Raw genomic sequence first — 24,281 nt, 5'->3', positions numbered from 1 at the left:
CTCCTAGGGGTGCGTCGTGAGTATACGCCCCACAAACGCCACCTTAAGAAACCGACAGTCCGTCGAGATCGGGTTCAGTGACGAAAGGGGGATTGACAATAAAAGGTTCCCCTCGCTCTCGACGTCGGGTACTACAGTTCTACGGGTGCAAGAGTATGCCTCCTCAAGCACCCGGGCGTCAAAATAGAAGAAGTCCAAGGGAAGAACCAGAACGAGCAAAAGGTCGGCAGGAAACGGCAAGCAGATAGGAGAAGAGGGGGGAGAAAAACGAAACAGAAGGAAAAGGAAAAGATGCCCAGCAGAATTGGAGAGGACGGCAGCAGGAGCACAAGGCTAGAAAAGGACAGAGGACTGTCCCAAGGAGCATCACACTTCGACAGCCGCCCACTAAGCCCCCACACGGCGACAACGAGCTGAGCGAGGAGGGAGACCTATAGCTCAAGCCCCTTCTCTACTGGCAGGGGGTTGGTGCTGGACCTGTAGCTCCAGCCCCCTCTACTGGCAGGGACTTGGTGCTGGACCTGTAGCTCCAGCCCCCTCTACTGGCAAGGGAATGGTGCTGGACTTGTAGCTCCAGCCCCCTTCTACTGGCAGGGGGTTGGTGCTGGACCTGTAACTCCAGCCCCCTTCTACTGGCAGGGGGTTGGTGCTGAACCTGCAGTTCCTTCCCCCCCTCTACTCGCAGGGGGTTGGTGCTGGACCTGTAGATCCAGCCCCCCTCTACTAGCAGGGGGTTGGTGCTGGACCTGTAGCTCTAGCTCCCCTCTACTGGCAGGGGGTTGGCCCTGAATCTGTAGCTCCAGCCCCCTCTACTGGCAGGGGGTTGGTGCTGGACCTGTAGCTCCAGGCTACCTCTAATGGCAAGGGGGTTGATGCTGGACCTGTAGCTCCAGCCTGGCACCGGGTTGATGCTGGACCTGTAGATCCAGCCCCCCCCCCCTCTACTGGCAGGGGGTTGGTGCTGGACCTGTAGCTCCAGCCCCCCCCCCCCCTCTACTGGCAGGGGGTTGGTGCTGAACCTTTAGCTCCAGCCCCCTCTACTGGCAGGGGGTTGGTGCTTGACCTGCAGCTCCAGCCTCCTCTACTGGCAGGGGGATGGTGCTGGACCTGTAGCTCCAGCCCTCCTCTACTGGCAGAGGGTTGATGCTGGACCTATAGCTCAAGCCTCCTCTCTACTGGCAGGGGGTTGGTGCTGGACCTGTAGCTCCAGGCCCCTCTCCAGGCAGGGGGTTCCTGCTAGACCTGAAGCTCTAGGCCCCCCCCCCCCCCACCTCCACTGGCAGGGGGTTGGTGATGGACCTGTAGCTCCAACCATCCTCTATAGCCAGGGGGTTGGCCCTGAATCTGTAGCTCCACTCCGCCCTCTACTGGAATGGGGTTGGTGCTGGACCTTTAGCTCCAGCCTTCCTCTACTGGCAGGGGATTGGTCCTGGACCTGTAGCTCCAGCCCCCCTCTACTGGCAGGGGGTTCGTGCTGGACCTGTAGCTCCAGCCCCCTTCTACTGGCAGGGGGGGTTGGTGCTGGACCTGTAGCTCCAGCCCCCCTCTACTGGCAGGGGGTTGGTGCTGGACCTGTAGCTCCAGCCCCCCTCTACTGGCAGGAGGTTGGTGCTGGACCTGAAGCTCCAGCCCGCCTCTACTGGCAGGAGGTTGGTGCTGGACCTCTAGATCCAGCCTCCCTCTACTGGCAGGGTGTTGGTACTTGACCTGTAGCTCCAGCCCCCCTCTACTGGCAGGAGGTTGGTGCTGGACCTGTAGCTCCAGCCCCCCTCTACTGGCAGCGGGGTGGTGCTGGACCTGTAGCTCCAGCCCCCCTCTACTGGCAGGGGGTTGGTGCTGGACCTGTAGCTCCAGCCCCCCCTGTACTGGCAGGGGGTTGGTGCTTGACCTGCAGCTCCAGACCTCCTCTACTGGCAGGAGGTTGGTGCTGGACCTGTGGCTCCAAACCCCCCCCCCATTGGCAGGGGGGGGGGGTTGGTGCTGGACCTGTAGCTCCAGTCCCCCTCTACTGGCAGGGGGTGGGTGCTGGACCTGTAGCTCCAGCCCCCCTCTACTGGCAGGGGGTTGGTTCTGGACCTATAGCTCCATCCCCCCTCTACTGGCAGGGGAGGTTTGTGCTGGATCTGTAGCTCCAGCCTCCTCTACTGACAGGGGGGGGTTGGTGCTGGACCTGTAGCTCCAGCCCCCCTCTACTGGCAAGGGGTGGGTGCTGGACCTGTAGCTCCAGCCCCCCTCTACTGGCAGGGGGTTGGTTCTGGACCTATAGCTCCATCCCCACTCTACTGGCAGGGGGTTGGTGCTGGACCTGTAGCTCCAGCCCCCTCAACTGGCAGGGGGGGGGGGGTTGGTGCTGGACCTGTAGCTCCAGTCCCCCTCTTACTGGCAGGGGGTTGGTGCTGGACCTGTAGCTCCAGTCCCCCTCTTACTGGCAGGGGGTTGGTGCTGGACCTGTAGCTCCAGCCCCCCTCTACTGGCAGGGGATTGGTGTTGGCCTTGTAGCTCCAGCCCCCCTCTACTGGCAAGGGGTGGGTGCTGGACCTGTAGCTCCAGCCCCCCTCTACTGGCAGGGGGGTTGGTGCTGGACCTGTAGCTCCAGCCCCCCCTCTACTGGCAGGGTGTTGGTGCTGGACCTGTAGCTCCAGCCCCCCTCTACTGGCAGGGGGTTGGTGCTGGACCTGTAGCTCCAGCCCCCCCCCCTCTACTGGCAGAGGGTTGGCGCTGGACCTGTAGCTCCAGCCCCCCCCCTCTACTAGCAGGGGGTAGGTGCTGGACCTGTAGCTCCAGCCCCCCTCTACTGGCAGGGGTTGGTTCTGGACCTGTAGCTCCAGCCCCTCTCTACTGGCAGGGGGATGGTGCTGGACCTGTAGCTCCAGCCCCCTTCTACAGGCAGGGGGTTGGTGCTGGACCTGTAGCTCCAGCCCCTCTCTACTGGCAGGGGGTTGGTGCTGGACCTGTAGCTCCAGCTCACCTTCTACAGGCAGGGGGGGGGGGGGGGGTTGGTGCTGGACCTGCAGCTCCAGCCCCCTCTACTGGAGGGGTGGGGTTGGTCCTGGACCAGTAGCTCCAGCCCTCCTCTACTGGCAGGGGGTTGGTGCTAGACCTGTAGCTCCAGCCCCCCTCTACAAGCAGTGGGTTGGGGCTAGACCTGTAGCTCAAGCTCCCCTTTACTGGCAGAGGGTTGGCCCTGAATTTGTAGCTGCAGCCCCCTCTACTGGCAGGGGGTTGCTGCTAGACCTGTAGCTCCAGCCCCCCCCCCTCTACTGGCAGGGATTTGGTGCTGGACTTATAGCTCTAGCCCACCTCTACTGGCAGGGATTTGGTGCTGGACCTGTAGCTCCAGCCCCCTTCTACTGGCAGGGGGTTGGTGCTGGACCAGTAGCTCTAGCCCCCCTCTACTGGCAGGGGTTGGTTCTGGACCTGTAGCTCCAGCCCCTCTCTACTGGCAGAGGGATGGTGCTGGACCTGTAGCTCCAGCCCCCCTCTACTGGCAGGGGGATTGTACTGGACCTGTAGCTCCAGCCCCCTTCTACTGGCAGGGGGTTGGTGCTGGACTTATAGCTCCAGCCCCCCTCTACTGGCAGGGGGGTTGGTGCTGGAACTGTAGCTCCAGCCCCCCCTCTAACGGCAGGGGGGTTGATTCTGGACTTGTAGCTCCAGCCCCTCTCTACTGGCAGAGGGTTGGTGCTTGACCTGTAGCTCCAGACCCCCTCTACTGGCAGGTGGTTGGTGCTGGACCTGTAGCTCCAGCCCTCCCTCTACTGGCAGGGATTGCATGTACGGATGTGCATGTAACATATTTGAACAATCTTCTCTCGTACATACAGCAATGAAGCGCGTCAATGACTGGGCAAGTACAACTCAAACCGAACTTGCAGGCATATACCTTGCCACTGAATTTTTAAAAGACAAAGCAGTGGACTTATATACTGTGACTTGCAGAGTGCACTCCTGGCATTGAACGCACATAGTAGTAACACCCAGAAAATAGTCAGTGATATTCGAATGAATGTTTTAGCTGCCAAAGAAAACAGATTTGAGATTAAATTCCTATGGATACCATCACATGTTGGCATCTCGAGGCATGACACTGTTGATATGCTTGCTAAGTCAGCCTGCAGAAAACCAGTGGTAGAAATTGATATGGGTGTTTCATTAGCAGTGACAAAGAGAATACTTAAATAAATATCTAATGAAAATCTCTCCGACCTAACAAATTCTCAAAGACCTGAAAGTTGTAGCATTAAATATTATGATAGATATTGTGAGGAGACATTCACATATGGGACTAATAGAACAAGAACCCGGCAATGTGATGTTATAGTGGCCAGAATATGCCTGGGATATAGACGTATCTGGCAGCTTTCTCTAAACCCAAATGTCGAGTACACAATGTGTCAACATTGTTTAAGAGAAAACATGCACTCTCTTGAACATTATATTGTAGAATGTCCCATATTGACTGACTTTCGCCCTCCTGGGCTAAGGTATGCTGAACTCTGTAGTTACTATATGAGTACTGGAACACTTGATGATATATTGGACATGTATCCAAGATTGACCATGTAATATATCAATCATACAATGTATATATATGATGTAACTATATAACCTGAGCTTGTAAAAGCACCTTCAGTGATTAAGTGCTTAATTGCACACTAGTTTCTTTATCAGTTACCTCACCCTGTCAGTGTAAATGAGACAAATGTATGTGAATGCATGTGTGTGAGTGTATATATGTATATAAGTGTGTGTGTGTATGTATGTATATGTATGGGTATAAAGTATATATGGAAGCTGATCAGAACTACATTTCATCTTTGTGAATGTACATTAATGACACTATGTAAAAGACACATCTAACACTTTATGTAGGGCATATGTAAACCTGTGTATCTATGTATTTACGTATGAAGGTTAGCTTAGCATTTTAAAAGCACCGAATCACCTTCTGTGGTTGAGTGTTCAATAAACCCTTGAACTATATGTTTAACACTTCTCTAACCCTGTCCATGGAGGACAGAAGAAAATGTATATATGCTGGTTAGCATTGTAAATGTGTGGCCACGTCTGTGGTAGAAAATAATAATAAGAAAAAAAAAAACTGGCAGGGATTTGGTGCTGGACCTGTAGCTCCAGCCCCCCTCTTCTGGCAGGGATTTGGTGCTGGACCTGTAGCTCCAGCCCCCCTCTACTGGCAGGGGGTTGGTGCTGGACCTGTAGCTCCAGCCTCCCCCCCTCTACTGGCAGGGGGATGGTGCTGAACCTGTAGCTCCAGCCCCCCTCTACTGGCAGGGGGTTGGTGCTGGACCAGTAGCTCCAGCCCCCCTCTACTGGCAGGGGGTTGGTGCTAGACCTGTAGCTCCAGCCTCCCCCCCTCTACTGGCAGGGGGATGGTGCTGAACCTGGAGCTCCAGCCCCTTCTACTGGCAGAGGGTTGGTGCTGGACCTGTAGCTCCAGCCCCCCTCTACTGGCAGGAGGTTGGTGCTGGACCTGTAGCTCCAGCCTCCCCCCCTCTACTGGCAGGGGGATGGTGCTGAACCTGGAGCTCCAGCCCCCCTCTACTGGCAGGGGGTTAGTGCTGGACCTGTAGCTCCAGCCCCCCTCTACTGGCAGGAGGTTGGTGCTGGACCTGTAGATCCAGCCCCCCTCTACTGGCAGGGGGGTTGGTGCTGGACCTGTAGCTCCAGCCCCCCCTCTACTAGCAGGGGGTTGGTGCTGGACCTGTAGCTCCAGCCCCCCCCTCTACTGGCAGGGGGGTTGGTGCTGGACCTGTAGATCCAGCCCCCCCCCTCTACTGGCAGAAGGTTGGTGCTGGACCTGTAGATCCAGACTTCCTCTACTGGCAGGGGGGGTTGTTGCTGGACCTGTAGCTCCAGCCCTCCTCTACTGGCAGGGGGTTGGTCCTGGACCTGAAGACTCCAGCCCCCCTCTACTGGCAAAGGTTGGTGCTGGACCTGTAGCTCCAGCCCCCTCTACCGGCAGGGGGTTGATGCTGGACCTGTAGCTCCAGCCCCTTCTACCGGCAGGGGGTTGATGCTGGACCTGTAGCTCCAGCCCCCCCCTCTCTACTGGCAGGGGGGGTTGGTGCTGGACCAGTAGCTCCAGACCCCCCTCTACTAGCAGGGGGTTAGTGCTGGACCAGTAGCTCCAGCCCCCCCCCCTCTACTGGCAGGGGGGTTGGTGCTGGACCTGTAGCTCCAGCCCCCCCCCTCTACTAGCAGGGGGTTGGTGCTGGACTTGTAGCTCCAGCCCCCTCCTCTACTGGCAGGGGGGTTGGTGCTGGACCTGTAGATCCAGCCCTCCTCTACTGGCAGGGGGAGTTGTTGCTCTTCCTATAGCTCAAGCCCCACTCTACTGGCAGGGGGTTGATGCTGGACCTGTAGCTCCAGCCCCCCCCCCTCTACTGGCAGGGGGTTGGTGCTGGACCAGTAGCTCCAGCACCCACTACTGGCAGGGGGTTGGTGCTGGACCTGTAGCTCCAGCCCCCCTCTACTGGCAGGGGGTAGGTGCTGGACCTGTAGCTCCAGCACCCCCCTCTACTGGCAGGGGGTTGGTGCTGGACCTGTAGCTCCAGCCCCCTCTACTGGCAGGGGGTTGGTGCTGGACCAGTAGCTCCAGCCCCCTCTACTGGCAGGGGGTTGGTGCTGGACCTGTAGCTCCAGCCCCCCTCTACTGGCAGGGGGTTGGTGCTGGACCTGTAGCTCCAGCCCCCCCCCCCTCTACTGGCAGGGGGTTGGTGCTGGACCTGTAGCTCCAGCCCACCTCTACTGGCAGGGGGTTGGTGCTGGACCTGTAGCTCTAGCCCCCCCTCAACTGGCAGGGGTTGGTTCTGGACCTGTAGCTACAGCCCCTCTCTACTGGCAGGGGGATGGTGTTGGACCTGTAGCTCCAGCCCCCCTCTACTGGCAGGGGGATGGTGCTGGACCAGTAGCTCCAGCCCCCTTCTACTGGCAGGGGGTTGGTGCTGGACCTGTAACTCCAGCCGCCCTCTACTGGCAGGGGGTTGGTGCTGGAAATGTAGCTCCAGCCCCCCTATACTGAGAGGGGGTTCGTGCTGGACCAGTAGCTCCAGCCCCCTCTACTGAGAGGTGGTTGGTGCTGGACCAGTAGCTCCAGCCCCCTCTACTGGCAGGGGGTTGGTGCTGGGCCTGTAGCTTCAGCCCCTCTCTACTGACAGGGGGTTGGTGCTGGACCTGTAGCTCCAGCCTCCCCCCTCTACTGGCAGGGTGTTGGTGCTGGACCTGTAGCTCCAGCCCCCCTCTACTGGCCGGGGGATGTTGCTGAACCTGTAGCTCCAGCCCCCCTCTACTGGCAGGTGGTTGGTGCTGGACCTGTAGCTCCAGCCCCCCTCTACTGGCAGGTGGTTGGTGCTGGACCTGTAGCTCCAGCCCTCCCTCTACTGGCAGGGATTGCATGTACGGATGTGCATGTAACATATTTGAACAATCTTCTCTCGTACATACAGCAATGAAGCGCGTCAATGACTGGGCAAGTACAACTCAAACCGAACTTGTAGGCATATACCTTGCCACTGAATTTTTAAAAGACAAAGGCAGTGGACTTATATACTGTGACTTGCAGAGTGCACTCCTGGCATTGAACGCACATAGTAGTAACACCCAGAAAATAGTCAGTGATATTCGAATGAATGTTTTAGCTGCCAAAGAAAACAGATTTGAGATTAAATTCCTATGGATACCATCACATGTTGGCATCTCGAGGCATGACATTGTTGATATGCTTGCTAAGTCAGCCTGCAGAAAACCAGTGGTAGAAATTGATATGGGTGTTTCATTAGCAGTGACAAAGAGAATACTTAAATAAATATCTAATGAAAATCTCACCGACCTAACAAATTCTCAAAGACCTGAAAGTTGTAGCATTAAATATTATGATAGATATCGTGAGGAGACATTCACATATGGGACTAATAGAACAAGAACCCGGCAATGTGATGTTATAGTGGCCAGAATATGCCTGGGATATAGACGTATCTGGCAGCTTTCTCTAAACCCAAATGTCGAGTACACAATGTGTCAACTTTGTCAAAGAGAAAACATGCACTCTCTTGAACATTATATTGTAGAATGTCCCATACTGACTGACTTTCGCCCTCCTGGGCTAAGGTATGCTGAACTCTGTAGTTACTATATGAGTACTGGAACACTTGATGATATATTGGACATGTATCCAAGATTGACCATGTAATATATCAATCATACAATGTATATATATGATGTAACTATATAACATGAGCTTGTAAAAGCACCTTCAGTGATTAAGTGCTTAATTGCACACTAGTTTCTTTATCAGTTACCTCACCCTGTCAGTGTAAATGAGACAAATGTATGTGAATGCATGTGTGTGTGTGTATATATGTATATAAGTGTGTGTGTGTATGTATATGTATGGGTATAAAGTATATATGGAAGCTGATCAGAACTACATTTCATCTTTGTGAATGTACATTAATGACACTATGTAAAAGACACATCTAACACTTTATGTACGGCATACGTAAATCTGTGTATCTATGTATTAACGTATGAAGGTTAGCTTAGCATTTTAAAAGCACCGAATCACCTTCTGTGGTTGAGTGTTCAATAAACCCTTGAACTATATGTTTAACACTTCTCTAACCCTGTCCATGGAGGAGAGAAGAAAATGTATATATGCTGGTTAGCATTGTAAATGTGTGGCCACGTCTGTGGTAGAAAATAATAATAATAAAAAAAAAACTGGCAGGGACTTGGTGCTGGACCTGTAGCTCCAGCCCCCCTCTACTGGCAGTGGGTTGGTGCTGGACCTGTAGCTCCAGCCTCCTCCCCTCTACTGGCAGGGGGTTGGTGCTGGACCTGTAGCTCCAGGCCCTTCTACTGGCAGGGGGTTGGTGCTGGACCTGTAGCTCCAGCCCCCCTCTACTGGCAGGGGGTTGGTGCTGGACCTGTAGCTCCAGCCCCCTCTACTGGCAGTGGGTTGGTGATGGACCTGGAGCTCCAGGCCCTTCTACTGGCAGGGGGTTGGTGCTGGACCTGTAGCTCCAGCCTCCCCCCCTCTACTGGCAGGGGGTTGGTGCTGGACCTGTAGCTCCAGCCCCCCTCTACTGGCAGGGGGTTGGTGATGGACCTGTAGCTCCAGCCCCCTCTACTGGCAGTGGGTTGGTGATGGACCTGGAGCTCCAGCCCCCCTCTACTGGCAGGGGGTTGGTGATGGACCTGGAGCTCCAGCCCCTTCTACTGGCAGGGGGTTGGTGCTGGACCTGTAGATCCAGCCCCCCTCTACTGGCAGGGGGGTTGGTGCTGGACCTGTAGCTCCAGCCCCCCTCTATTGGCAGGAGGTTGGTGCTGGACCTCGAGATCCAGCCCCCCTCTACTGACAGGGGGTTGGTGCTGGACCTGTAGCTCCAGCCCCCCTCTATTGGCAGGAGGCTGGTGCTGGACCTGTAGATCCAGCCCCCCTCTACTGGCAGGGGGGTTGGTGCTGGACCTGTAGCTCCAGCCCCCCCTCCACTAGCAGGGGGTTGGTGCTGGACCTGTAGCTCCAGCCCCCCCTCTACTGGCAGGGGGGTTGGTGCTGGACCTGTAGATCCAGCCCCCCACTCTACTGGCAGAAGGTTGGTGCTGGACCTGTAGATCCAGACTTCCTCTACTGGCAGGGGGGGTTGTTGCTGGACCTGTAGCTCCAGCCCTCCTCTACTGGCAGGGGGGTTGGTCCTGGACCTGAAGACTCCAGCCCCCCTCTACTGGCAAAGGTTGGTGCTGGACCTGTAGCTCCAGCCCCCTCTACCGGCAGGGGGTTGAATCTGGACCTGTAGCTCCAGCCCCCTCTACCGGCAGGGGGTTGATGCTGGACCTGTAGCTCCAGCCCCCCCCTCTACTGGCAGGGGGGTTGGTGCTGGACCTGTAGCTCCAGACCCCCCTCTATTAGCAGGGGGTTGGTGCTGGACCTGTAGCTCCAGCCCCCCCCCCCTCTACTGGCAGGGGGGTTGGTGCTGGACCTGTAGCTCCAGCCCCCCCTCTACTAGCAGGGGGTTGGTGCTGGACTTGTAGCTCCAGCCCCCCCCCTCTACTGGCAGGGGGGTTGATGCTGGACCTGTAGCTCCAGCCCCCCCTCTACTGGCAGGGGGTTGGTGCTGGACCTGTAGCTCCAGCCCCCCTCTACTGGCAGGGGTTGGTGCTGGACCTGTAGCTCCAGCCCCCCTCTACTGGCAGGGGGTTGATGCTGGACCTGTAGCTCCAGCCCCCCCCCTCTACTGGCAGGGGGGTTGGTGCTGGACCTGTAGCTCCAGCCCACCTCTACTGGCAAGGGGTTGGTGCTGGACCTGTAGCTCTAGCCCCCCCTCTACTGGCAGGGGTTGGTTCTGGACCTATAGCTACAGCCCCTCTCTACTGGCAGGGGGATGGTGCTGGACCTGTAGCTCCAGCCCCCTTCTACTGGCAGGGGGTTGGTGCTGGACCTGTAACTCCAGCCGCCCTCTACTGGCAAGGGGTTGGTGCTGGAAATGTAGCTCCACCCCCCCCTATACTGAGAGGGGGTTGGTGCTGGACCAGTAACTCCAGCCCCCTCTACTGAGAGGTGGTTGGTGCTGGACCAGTAGCTCCAGCCCCCTCTACTGGCAGGGGGTTGGTGCTGGGCCTGTAGCTCCAGCCCCCCTCTACTGACAGGGGGTTGGTGCTGGACCTGTAGCTCCAGCCCCCCCTCTACTGGCCGGGGGATGGTGCTGAACCTGTAGCTCCAGCCCCCCTCTACTGGCAGGGGGTTGGTGCTAGACCTGTAGCTCCAGCCTCTCCCCTCTACTGGCAGGGGTTTGGTGCTGGACCTGTAGCTCCAGCCCCCACCCTCTACTGGCAGGGGGATGGTGCTGGACCTGTAGCTCCAGCCTCCCTCTACTGGCAGGGAGTTGGTGCTGGACCTGTAGCTCCAGCCCCCTCTACTGGCAGGGGGTTGGTGCTGGACCAGTAGCTCCAGCCCCCTTTACTGGCAGGGGGTTGGTGCTGGACCTGTAGCTCCAGCCCCCCTCTACTGGCAGGGGGTTGGTGGTGGACCTGTACCTCCAGCCCTCCCTCTACTGGCAGGGATTTGGTGCTGGACCTGTAGCTCCAGCCCCCCTCTACTGGCAGGGGGTTGGTGCTGGACCTGTAGCTCCAGCCCACCTCTACTGGCAGGGGGTTGGTGCTGGACCTGTAGCTCTAGCCCCCCCCCCTCTACTGGCAGGGGTTGGTTCTGGACCTGTAGCTACAGCCCCTCTCTACTGGCAGGGGGATGGTGCTGGACCTGTAGCTCCAGCCCCCTTCTACTGGCAGGGGGTTGGTGCTGGACCTGTAACTCCAGCCGCCCTCTACTGGCATGGGGTTGATTCTGGACTTGTAGCTCCAGCCCTCCCTCTACTGGCAGGGATTTGGTGCTAGACCTGTAGCTCCAGCCCCCTCTACTTGCCGGGGGATGGTGCTGAACCTGTAGCTCCAGCCCCCCTCTACTAGCAGGGATTTGGTGCTGGACCTGTAGCTCCAGCCTCCCTTTTCTACTGGCAGGGGGTTGGTGCTGGATCAGTAGCTCCAGCCCCCTCTACTGAGAGGGGGTTGGTGCTGGACCAGTAGCTCCAGCCCCCTCTACTGGCAGGGGGTTTGTGCTGGATCAGTAGCTCGAGCCCCCTCTACTGAGAGGGGGTTGGTGCTGGACCAGTAGCTCCAGCCCCCTCTACTGGCAGGGGATTGGTGCTGGGCCTGTAGCTCCAGCCCCCCTCTACTGGCAGGGGGTTGGTGCTGGACCTGTAGCTCCAGCCTCCCCCCTCTACTGGCAGGGTGTTGGTGCTGGACCTGTAGCTCCAGCCCCCTCTACTGGCAGGGGGATGGTGCTGAACCTGGAGCTCCAACCCCCTCTACTGGCAGGGGGTTGGTGCTGGACCTGTAGCTCCAGCCCCCCTCTACTGGCAGGGGGTTGGTGCTGGACCTGTAGCTCCAGCCCCCTCTACCGGCCATGGGTTGATGCTGGACCTGTAGCTCCAGCCCCCCCCCTCTACTGGCAGGGGGGTTGGTGCTGGACCTGTAGCTCTAGACCCCCCTCTACTAGCAGGGGGTTGGTGCTGGACCTGTAGCTCCAGCCCCCCCATCTACTGGCAGGGGGGTTGGTGCTGGACCTGTAGCTCCAGCCCCCCCCCTCTACTAGCAGGGGGTTGGTGCTGGACTTGTAGCTCCAGCCCCCCCCCCTCTACTGGCAGGGGGGTTGATGCTGGACCTGTAGCTCCAGCCCCCCCCCCTCTACTGGCAGGGGGTTGGTGCTGGACCAGTAGCTCCAGCACCCACTACTGGCAGGGGGTTGGTGCTGGACCTGTAGCTCCAGCCCCCCTCTACTGGCAGGGGATTGGTGCTGGATCTGTAGCTCCAGCCCCCCCCCCCTCTACTGGCAGGGGGGTTGGTGCTGGACCTGTAGCTCCAGCCCACCTCTACTGGCAGGGGGTTGGTGCTGGACCTGTAGCTCTAGCCCCCCCTCTACTGGCAGGGGTTGGTTCTGGACCTATAGCTACAGCCCCTCTCTACTGGCAGGGGGATGGTGCTGGACCTGTAGCTCCAGCCCCCTTCTACTGGCAGGGGGTTGATGCTGGACCTGTAACTCCAGCCGCCCTCTACTGGCAAGGGGTTGGTGCTGGAAATGTAGCTCTAGCCCCCCTCTACTGGCAGGAGGTTGGTGCTGGACCTGTAGATCCAGCCCCCTCTACTGGCAGGGGGGTTTGTTGCTGGACCTGTAGCTCCAACCCTCCTCTACTGGCAGGGGGTTGGTGCTAGACCTGAAGACTCCAGCCTCCCTCTACTGACAGGGGGTTGATGCTGGACCTGTAGCTCCAGCCTCCCCCCTCTACTGGCAGGGTGTTGGTGCTGGACCTGTAGCTCCAGCCCCCTCTCTACTGGCCGGGGGATGGTGCTGAACCTGTAGCTCCAGCCCCCCTCTACTGGCAGGGGGTTGGTGCTAGACCTGTAGCTCCAGCCTCCCCCCTCTACTGGCAGGGGTTTGTTGCTGGACCTGTAGCTCCAGCCCCCACCCTCTACTGGCAGGGGGATGGTGCTGAACCTGGAGCTCCAGCCCCCTCTACTGGCAGGGGGTTGGTGCTGGACCTGTAGCTCCAGCCCTCCTCTACTGGCAGGGGTTTGGTGCTGGACCTGTAGCTCTAGCCCCCCTCTACTGGCAGGAGGTTGGTGCTGGACCTGTAGATCCAGCCCCCTCTACTGGCAGGGGGGGTTGTTGCTGGACCTGTAGCTCCAACCCTCCTCTACTGGCAGGGGGTTGGTGCTAGACCTGAAGACTCCAGCCTCCCTCTACTGACAGGGGGTTGATGCTGGACCTGTAGCTCCAGCCCCCCCCCCCTCTACTGGCAGGGAGTTGGTGCTGGACCTGTAGCTCCAGCCCCCCTCTACTGGCAAGAGGTTGGTGCTGGACCTGTAGATCCAGCCCTCCTCTACTGGAAGGGGGGTTGTTGTTGTTGGACCTATAGCTTAAGCCCCCTCTACTGGCCGGGGGATGGTGCTGAACCTGTAGCTCCAACCCCCCCTCTACTGGCAGGGAGTTGGTGCCAGACCTGTAGCTCCAGCCTCCCCCCTCTACTGGCAGGGGGTTGGTGCTGGACCTGTAGCTCCAGCCCCCACCCTCTACTGGCAGGGGGATGGTGCTGAACCTGGAGCTCCAGCCCCCTGTACTGGCAGGGGGTTGGTCCTGGACCTGTAGCTCCAGCGTCCCTCTACTGGCAGGAGGTTGGTGCAGAACCTGTAGCTCCAGCCCTTTCTAGTGGCAGGGGAGTTATTGCTACACCTGTAGCTCCAGCCCTCCTCTACTGGCAGGGAGTTGGTGCTGGACCTGTAGTTCCAAGGCCTTTCTACTGACAAGGGTTGGTGCTGGACCTGTAGCTCCAGCCCCCATCTACTGGGAGGGGGTTGGTGCTGGACCTGTAGCTCCAGCCTCCCTCTACTGGCAGGGAGTTGGTGCTGGACCTGTAGCTCCAGCCCCTCCCCCTCTACTGGCAGGGGGTTGGTGCTGGACCAGTAGCTCCAGCCCCCTCTACTGGCAGGTGGTTGGTGCTGGACCTGTAGCTCCAGCCCCCCTCTACTGGCAGGGGGTTGGTGCTGGACCTGTTGTTGGAAATTTCCAACACTGACACACTATCATTGTATTATAATACATCATTATTGTATACTAATTACATTAGTTATTAATTTCACTAACGGTAGTGTTAACATAAATTAATATTTCTTTATCTGAGCCTACTGCTAATCTTCTCACGACATCGAGAGGCAGGATTGCGTCAGATAATGTCCATCTAAACATATTTATTACCAATATGTTAGAGAATTGAATGTGGTTCTCTAAAATTATTAGTATTCCATACAATAATTCACTACGGATAATATAGCTCCCAATAATCCAAAACCGAGACTTATTAACTGAAATTATTATCAAGTAGCAGTTTTATCTGTTACGTGCGAATGCTAGGGAGGAAATAAAATTTCTCTCCATTTCTCGATTAACACCACTTAACGAGAATGATATTATTTAATTCCCTATAATTGCAACTCGGTTCTCATTAATGCATTACATCAGTAATTACAGGGAAAAGAATTATCCGTGATTAGTAACTTCTGTTATGAATGCGGGAGACGAGTTGAGGGAGGGCGGAGAGACGCCGCCATTATTCGCCAAGCTGCTTCGCTAGAGACGCCAACAATCACATCGTGCGTCCCAGCAGAATCGATTTCCATCAATACTACGTTAGGCCCTTGCATTTAATCGGCCTAGGAGCGTGTAATTGCTCCAGTAGCAATCTGGGATTGCTTTGGTGGACAACCAGCAGGTTAAGTGCCTTAGTATTGTTTATATTGAGTACTCTTTATATCCTTGTACTGTGCACTGTTCATCGTTATGCTACGCGACCTCCCCAAACAATAAGTACGTCCATAAGGAATTAAATTTATTCCTTTTATGGCATAGTGAGGATATTTGATAGTAGGTGTAACCAATTAGCATATTCAGTTGAAATTTCAGCTTGTGTTGTAACCGGTCATAGTACTCATGTTCCCACGCCATGCTGGAACTCACGTATTGCAGCAAATAGCAGACGACGCCATTGCACCTCTACCTCTCTGTTCACTATTACAGCTAAGCAGCTGAAACCTTTTTCTATTATTTCTTTAATTGAGAAAATTCAAGATCAGTCGAAGAGATTTAGTTTATTTGATTTGAGATATCTAATGGAATATGTTAGCCTCATAAAAGTCAAATGAGAGTAATTGCTTGGTTAATCAACATATAATCTTTTTACCATTAATCAGTTTATCTAATGTTTCTTAATAGTATTTAGTAGAATTACTAATTTTTATTCAAGGAAGAACCAGCCTCGATGAAGCGTACTGGGAGTAGATTACTTCTGGTATTAACCCCCAATTTTGTGAAGGACAGAAAGTTTATTCGCGAACATTAATATTATACAGCCCATTGAAGTTTGAAGAATAATCTTTAATACTCTCCTATCCATAGGCACTGGTATTTCAGTCCTTATCATTTAACTTTATCTGTTTCCCTATTCAGTCGAAATAGGGTGGTCCTTCGATTAATTCAAATTAATCTATTAACTCAATATCAATCAATTAATAGAGAGTAAGCTTTCTTCCCAACACCTGTAGCTCCAGCCCCCCTCTACTGGCAGGGGGTTGGTGCTGGACCTGTAGCTCCAGCCCCCCTCTACTGGCAGGGGGTTGGTGCTGGACCTGTAGTTCCAGGGCCCTTCTACTGACAAGGGTTGGTGCTGGACCTGTAGGTCCAGCCCCCCCTCTACTGGCAAGGGGTTGGTGCTGCCATTGTTTGGGAGTTTGTTGGCAGTTTCAAGGCTTCAGTCACTTCGAACCCAGCAGTGGTTTGTTTTGGTTCACTGTCTTCCTGGATGCTTTCCCAGTAAGATGGAGAGTGGTGACACTCCACCACTCCACTTGGTGGAGTGTCACCCGCTCTCTGTGCCTCTGTGAGGGGGGGCCAGGATCCCGGGTTCAATAGAGGATCACAGGTTCAATCACCATGCAGGACAGAAATGGTTCACATGTTTCCTTTCACCTGTTAGGTCTGTTCACCTACCAGTAAATATTTATCCAGGAGTTAGGCAACTATTGTGCATTGTATGTTAAGGAAAGTCAGTAGTTGACCTTGGGGAACCTCGATAAACCTAAGAACAGGCTTCCTCTCCTCAAAAACGCAACTCAATATCTTGTGATATGACCTATGAGAGGAAATCAGAAACTTACTGTTAATTGCTTCTGGTGGATCTGTCCAGTGATTTCCTGAACTTTATTCATAATGCTGGAGGCTGAGTTTCCCAGGTGTACGGGGTCAGCTGTGGTACCTGTCTCTGTGGTCATCATCTCCAGGGCCTCCCTGATGGTCTCCTGCACCTGTCATTACCAACACAAACATTAATGGTGGAGGCTGAGTCTCCCAGGTGTACGGGGTCAGCTGTGGCACCTGTCTCTGTGGTCGTCATCTCCAGCGCCTCCCTGATGGTCTCCTGCACCTGTCATTACCAACACAAACATTAATGGTGGAGGCTGAGTCTCCCAGGTGTACAGGGTCAGCTGTGGCATCTGCCTCTGTGGTCATCCCCAGGGCCTCCCTGATGGTCTCCTGCACCTGTCATTACCAACACAAACATTAATGGTGGAGGCTGAGTCTCCCAGGTTTACGGGGTCAGCTGTGGCACCTGTCTCTGTGGTCATCATCTCCAGGGCTTCCCTGATGGTCTCCTGCACCTGTCATTACCAACACAAACATTAATGGTGGAACCTGGACCATAATGAAGCATCAGGCTCTGAGTAAAGTAACTGGACTATAATGAAGCATCAGGCTCTGAGTAAAGTAACTGGACTATAATGAAGTATCAGGCACTGAATAAAGTAACTGGACTATAATGAAGCATCAGACTGAGTAAAGTAATTTGACAATATAAGTAATGTTTTTCTACACTGACCACAGTGTAGAGAAACACCAAGATGACAGTTGACTTTATTAATAAAAATGTTTCAGGTGTTAGAATAAAAAGTTTCCTATATATAAAGTCTACTCTCATCTTGATGTGTGTCCATGTCAAAAGTGTTTATATAGAGGCAATACTACACTCAGTTGGGTGAGAACAATGTGACCTTCAGCAGCGTACCTTCACTGAGGTGTGGACAGTCTTGACATCTGGGAAGAGTTCCTGGCACTTCCGGAGCCAATTTTCTACCTCCATGTTGCATTGGTCAACTTCATTGATGGTCATGAATACTTCCTGTGCTGTGTTGACTGTGTTGAGGCTCCCCAACATGGCCTGCAGCTGAGTCTTCCCTTCCTCTCCTTGTGTTGTCATATCCACCACACTGGTATCCTCCAGTTCCAAGAGTTTCATTGCTGACTTATTCTGCTCTACCAGAGCATAGAGTCTGTCCTGGAGCTGGAGGTGATGAGTCTTCCAGTCCCCCAGCTGCCCCCGGTACTCCCCCAGCTGGGACAGTACCTCTTCACAGCTAATAATGAGGCGGCTGATGTTGCTCATCTGCTCCTGCACCATGGAACGTAACGTCTTACTGATGCCTTTGGCAGGACCTTCATAAGGTTTTGCTGGGACTACTTCCTCAGTTGTTAGCTGGATATTTTTGAGTTTCCTAACTAAAGCCTCCACAGCATAGTTAATTGGGAACTGAGTAGAGGCTGTGGCAGCGTGCTCGGCACGGCAGCTGGGGCAGGTCAGCTGACCATTCTTGATAGCACTGTCAATACACTGGGAGCAGAATGTGTGGCCACATGGCAGTGTGCGAGGTCGTAGCCGATTTTCGGCATAATCGTTAAAACACACTGAACATTCCTCTGGCTTGTTATCCTGTGGAAAAGAATATTTAGTTTGCTAGATGTATTTACAACTAAAACTAATATTACAGTACTTTATTTACTAATACAAATTACATAATATTTTTATACATTCTTTGCATTAGCTATTTCAGAGCAGGGTTAATATTACTGACAGATTAACACATTCACAGCAAGGCCAATATTTTTTATAAACATATCCCGGAGTATGGGATAATATATTTTGGTAACATATTGCAGCAGCAGGGCTGTTTGTAAGCCATACCTGAGAGTACAGACTAACAAAACCCATCCTTACTTTATTATGAATAATGGAAGGAAATGTATGTATCGTATGTGATAATGGGGGAAGGATCAAGTATTCTTAGTCTAAGTTGGACAATAAGTACACTGTGGGTTACATCTTAACACATGGGTTTTATTGAACAACTCTGGATTATTTTACACTTACTATGGGAACACACAATTACGTTACAGGACTGTTGAGATTGAGTGATACTCTTCACCAAACATAACCATGATGGATAAATTGACTATTGGTCTCACACAAATCTGGGCTTAGTCGATTTGGTGGTGATAAGACCACCAAATCTTATCTATTTGATTTATAAAGTACAGTATATATATATAAATATATATATATATATATATATATATATATATATATATATATATATATATATATATATATATATATATATACACAATGGGGCCTCGACTTCCGATGCTAATCCGTTCCAAGAGACGGATCGTAAGTCGAAGCGATTTTTCCCATAAGAAATAAAGGGAATTGAATTAATCTGTTCCCCACCCTCCAAAATATTAACATACAAATACATTTTATACTGAATACAATGTTTTTTTCTAACTACAATACAGTACCAAAGTGTCTCTTACCTTTATGGAGGGCTCTTGATGGCGTATGGAAGATGGTGATGAGGGGGGAGGAGGAGAGTTGTTCCTGTTTGGAAGGGGAGTCCCCTTCCATTATCACATCAGGCAGTGATGTTTTCTCTGGGTTTTCTCTTTCCTACGTTTTGCCCGAATACCACTAGAACCTGGTTATGATTCAGTGCTTGTTTGTCTCACTACAAATTTGTCAAGAGGCATTTGTTGTTCCCTTAATTTTAACATTTGTCTGTAATGATGCATCAGTGTCATTGAATAGGTTAAGGCAACGACCTACTGCAGCTTGATTTGGGCGAGTCGTTTCAGCAAAGGTTTGCAATTCTTCCCATGCTGCACACATTTTCTTAATTGTTGAGGAAGAGACATTCTGTACTCTTGTATCTGCTATATGCTCATCCTTACATGGGTTTTCATATGTTGAGCCTTACCACTGACTTTCCTGGGACTCATGGCAAGGTATATAATAATTACTTTTATGTTCAAAATGCAAAAAATCACCACAAAAGCGGAATTTTTTATAGGCGCAATCGCCACTAAGCGAGCAGCTGTAGTAAACTGAGGCAGGTCGGCCGTGTGACTGGGAACCAATCGCTCGGTCGACCAGAACGTGTACCAACAAATATCGTAAGTCGACGACACCATCGGATGTCGAGTCGCATTTTTCGATGAAATTTACATCGTAACTCGAAATTATCGCAAGTAGGGGCAATCGTATGTTGAGGTGCCACTGTATATTATATATATATATATATATATATATATATATATATATATATATATATATATATATATTTATATATATATATATATATATATATATATATACCTGGGTCCTGGGTCAGGGAGGCCTCCCGTGGGAGGAGGCAGCACTCAGGAGCCTGTTGCACCAGTACAAATCGCAACAGATTACATTGCAACAGACGACCTGCTAGAGGCAATTAAAGCAACGTCAACCAGGACACTCACCCACATCCCAAAGGCCTCTCGCCCTTTTGCTGCAGGGAAATACACGGACCTCATCGCAAAAGTCAACAGAGGGTCAAATAACCTTGATGCACCTGATACCATCAAAGCCTGGCACAATCTGTTACTTTTTGGCAATGCATGCTTAGGTGTACCAGACAGAGGAGGCAAGACACTGGCCTCATCCGTCAATAAAGCAATTAGGGATTTTCCTAGGGCTGACAACCTAGTCCGCCTCCCCAAACACACCAAACACCGCCGAGGCAGACCAAGTACGACAATCAGCGACAACAGAAAATTAGGTACCCAAGTCAGCAAGAAAATTGAAGAGGGCAATACAGTCGGGGCACTCAGGTTGATCACAAGTGAGGACAAAATTTTGCCCAGGGATGAAACCACAGCCCAAGCACTGAGAGAAAAACACCCCCTCAGGGCCGTAGGTGGACCTCCCCCACAGGTCAGGCTCGCCCCTAACCAGGAACCTCTCATCCTCCGGGAGTCAGAAGTTTATAAAGCTATCGTTTCATTTTCCCCGGACTCCTCAGGAGGCTACACAGGGGTAAGACCTCAACATGTGAAGGAAATGGTGAACCCTGTTCTTGGCCCAGCTGCAGAAGCGCTCCTGACAGAAATCACATCGTTTGTCAACAACTGCCTCGCCGGGTTAATCCCTGATGAAATCAAACCATTCTTCTTTGGTGCATCCCTATGTGCCCTTAAAAAGAAGGGGGGAGGGATCAGACCCATTGCCGTTGGTAATACCCTTCGCCGCCTAGTTGCAAGGGCTGCTGTCAGAAGTATCCGAACGGAAGCAGCCACCATGCTGCAACCCAACCAGCTGGGGTTTGGAGTCCCCCAAGGCTGTGAAGCAGCGGCTCATGCTGCACGAGCCTACATTAGCTCTCTTACTGAAGACCAGGCAGTAGTAAAATTAGATTTTAAAAACGCTTTCAACTCGGTCAAAAGGGAAGCAATCCTCACTGCAGTCCAGGAACATTGCCCAAGCATTCTCCCGTTTGTGTCAGCAGGCTACAGCAAAGACTCAACCCTCCTGTTTGGCAAACATGAAGTCACCTCAGCAGAGGGAATTCAACAGGGTGACCCACTTGCACCGTTCCTCTTTTGCATAGCGGTTCGAGAAATTACAACCAGACTGTCCAGCGAGCTCAACATCTGGTTCCTGGATGATGGCACTCTGGCAGGCACACAAGATTCCCTGCTAGAAGACCTACAGCTGGTGAAGACACGGGGGGAGTCCATTGGTCTCGTTCTTAACCCCTCCAAGTGCGATATTATTGCATCTAGTGAAGTAATCATTAGAGCAGTGAAATCAGTTCTACCAGAAGCCTCAGTCGTTAAACCTACCGACAGCACACTACTCGGAGCACCTCTGGGCCACAATGCCATTGCTGCAGTCCTTGACGAAAAGTTTAGAGACCTAAAGAGGATGGAAGAGAGAATTGGGGACTTGGACTCCCACGATGCCCTCTACCTTCTCACAAAGTGCCTTACCTTGCCCAGGCTAACATACTTCTTAAGGTGTGCACCAACTTTTGGCAACCCACTTCTACATCAATATGATGAGCTCCTCAGGTCAATATTCAGGAAGGCGCTCAACCTAGATTTAGATGACAGTCAGTAGGACCAAGCAACACTACCAGTGAGATTTGGAGGGATAGGCATACGAAAGGCAACTGAGGTAGCACTTCCAGCATTCTTATCCTCATGTACAGCAGCCAACGAATTGGTAGGGCAGATCCTACCAGAGCGTATGAGAGAGACAGCGGGAACTCATGATCAAACGTTCATCGAAGCAGCCAGACAATGGGACACCATTGCACACCCTCAACCCCGACCACAAGTCCCAAAAGACCACAAGCAGGCCCACTGGGATAGCCCCATAATGGAAAAGACTGTCACAGCAATGATTGACAACGCTGATGCTGAAAACAAAGCCCGCCTCCTAGCGGTAACAGCACCCCACGCCGGGGATTTTTTATTTGCTGTGCCCAATGCAGCCCTGGGAACTCGCCTCAGTCATGACGCTCTCCGCATTGGAGTTGCCCTTCGCCTTGCCGCCCCGATCCTCACCGAACATAGGTGCATCTGCGGAACTGCGATGGCAGACCAATATGGTCGTCATGGTCTGGTATGTCGTAAATCACAGGGTAAAATCGCAAGACATGAAGAAGTCAACGATATCATCAAGAGGAGCCTCGCCACAGCCCGCTGCCCGGCACAAAGAGAACCACACTTATCCAGACCTAACGACCCTCAGAAGCGCCCTGATGGGGTCACCTTGCTACCTTGGAAGGATGGTAAGCAAGTGGTATGGGACTACACGTGCACTGCCACACTGGCCAGTACCTACCTCCACTACAGCACATGTGAAAGCGGTGGTGCTGCTTCTTTCAGGGAATCGCAGAAAATTATTAAATACAGAGGTCTAGCACACTGCTACAGCTTTGTTCCGATCGGCTCGGAGACCCTCGGTTCGTGGGGAAAATGTGCATTGAAGTTCCTGAAGGAATTGGGGGACAAATTGATCAGCGCTACAAAAGACCAGAGAGCAAAAAGTTTCTTGTTCCAGCGCCTCAGTGTTGCGATTCAGAGGGGAAATGCCTGTTGCGTCTTGGGCACTAGTCCAACTTCAGAGGAATTCGAAGAAGTGTTTGACTTGCAACAATGATCGAACCCGTCTGTGACATTCATCAATGTTTCCCATTGTTGTGTTTATCAAGAGATCCATAACCTTTAAGCACCTTTTTGCATTATTATTTTTGTATCAACCCATGTATATCTTGTAACCATCAAATGCATAATAAAGCACAAAAAATATTTAAGGAAGGGGGTGGTAGGAGAAAAGCACACAGAAACTGTATTGGAGGGGATCTAAACATTCCCTCTAATGCGTTATGCGTGGTTTCCTCCGAGGCTATGGGTCCCCCTTCTTCCAGCTAGAGGTGGTACTATATATATATATATATATATATATATATATATATATATATATATATATATATATATATATATATATATATATATATATATATATATATATTAGGATATATATATATATATTATATTCTTCCAGCTAGAGGTGGTACTCCCTTCTCTATATTTTATATATATATATATACTGTATATATATATTATATATATATATATATATATATATATATATATATATATATATATATATATATATATATATATGTCGTACCTAGTAGCCAGAACGCACTTCTCAGCCTACTATGCAAGGCCCGATTTGACTAATAAGCCAAGTTTTCATGAATTAATTGTTTTTCGGCTACCTAACCTACCTAACCTAACCTAACCTAACTTTTTCTGCTACCTAACCTAACCTAACCCCTAAAGATAGGTTAGGTTAGGTTAGGTAGGGTTGGTTAGGTTTGGTCATATATCTACGTTAATTTTAACTCCAATAAAAAAAATTGATCTCATATATAATGAAATGGGTAGCTTTATCATTTCATAAGAAAAAAAATAGAGAAAATATAATAATTCAGGAAAACTTGGCTTATTAGGCAAATCGGGCCTTGCATAGTAGGCTGAGAAGTGCGTTCTGGCTACTAGGTACGACATATATATATATATATATATATATATATATATATATATATATATATATATATATATATATATATATATATATATATATATATATATATATAATATATATATACAGTATATATATATATATAAAATATAGAGAAGGGAGTACCACCTCTAGCTGGAAGAATATAATATATATATATATATCCTAATATATATATATATATATATATATATATATATATATATATATATATATATATATATATATATATATATATATATATAGTACCACCTCTAGCTGGAAGAAGGGGGACCCATAGCCTCGGAGGAAACCACGCATAACGCATTAGAGGGAATGTTTAGATCCCCTCCAATACAGTTTCTGTGTGCTTTTCTCCTACCACCCCCTTCCTTAAATATTTTTTGTGCTTTATTATGCATTTGATGGTTACAAGATATACATGGGTTGATACAAAAATAATAATGCAAAAAGGTGCTTAAAGGTTATGGATCTCTTGAAAAACACAACAATGGGAAACATTGATGAATGTCACAGACGGGTTCGATCATTGTTGCAAGTCAAACACTTCTTCGAATTCCTCTGAAGTTGGACTAGTGCCCAAGACGCAACAGGCATTTCCCCTCTGAATCGCAACACTGAGGCGCTGGAACAAGAAACTTTTTGCTCTCTGGTCTTTTGTAGCGCTGATCAATTTGTCCCCCAATTCCTTCAGGAACTTCAATGCACATTTTCCCCACGAACCGAGGGTCTCCAAGCCGATCGGAACAAAGCTGTAGCAGTGTGCTAGACCTCTGTATTTAATAATTTTCTGCGATTCCCTGAAAGAAGCAGCACCACCGCTTTCACGTGTGCTGTAGTGGAGGTAGGTACTCGCCAGTGTGGCAGCGCACGTGTAGTCCCATACCACTTGCTTACCATCCTTCCAAGGTAGCAAGG

The 24,281-nt window shown here is 51.5% G+C and overlaps 1 protein-coding gene across 1 annotated transcript in view; it reads right to left on the bottom strand.

The window, feature by feature from the left end:
- The window catches only part of LOC138372063 (tripartite motif-containing protein 5-like), a 51,771-nt gene that overhangs the window by 10,707 nt on the left and 16,783 nt on the right, over positions 1-24,281 (bottom strand). Inside the window, exons 2-3 of the mRNA XM_069337247.1 lie at positions 17,184-17,885; positions 16,279-16,425 (exon numbers count right to left, since the gene is read on the bottom strand). Coding sequence (XP_069193348.1) covers positions 16,279-16,425; positions 17,184-17,885 — 849 coding nt within the window. The remainder of the gene's footprint in view (positions 1-16,278; positions 16,426-17,183; positions 17,886-24,281) is intronic.

The sequence above is a fragment of the Procambarus clarkii genome, chromosome 37 (genome assembly GCF_040958095.1).
Source record: "Procambarus clarkii isolate CNS0578487 chromosome 37, FALCON_Pclarkii_2.0, whole genome shotgun sequence".
Classification (NCBI taxonomy): Eukaryota; Metazoa; Arthropoda; class Malacostraca; order Decapoda; family Cambaridae; genus Procambarus; species Procambarus clarkii.
The sequence above is the reverse complement of the archived record's forward strand: the minus strand, read 5'-3'. Positions and strand labels throughout refer to the sequence as shown.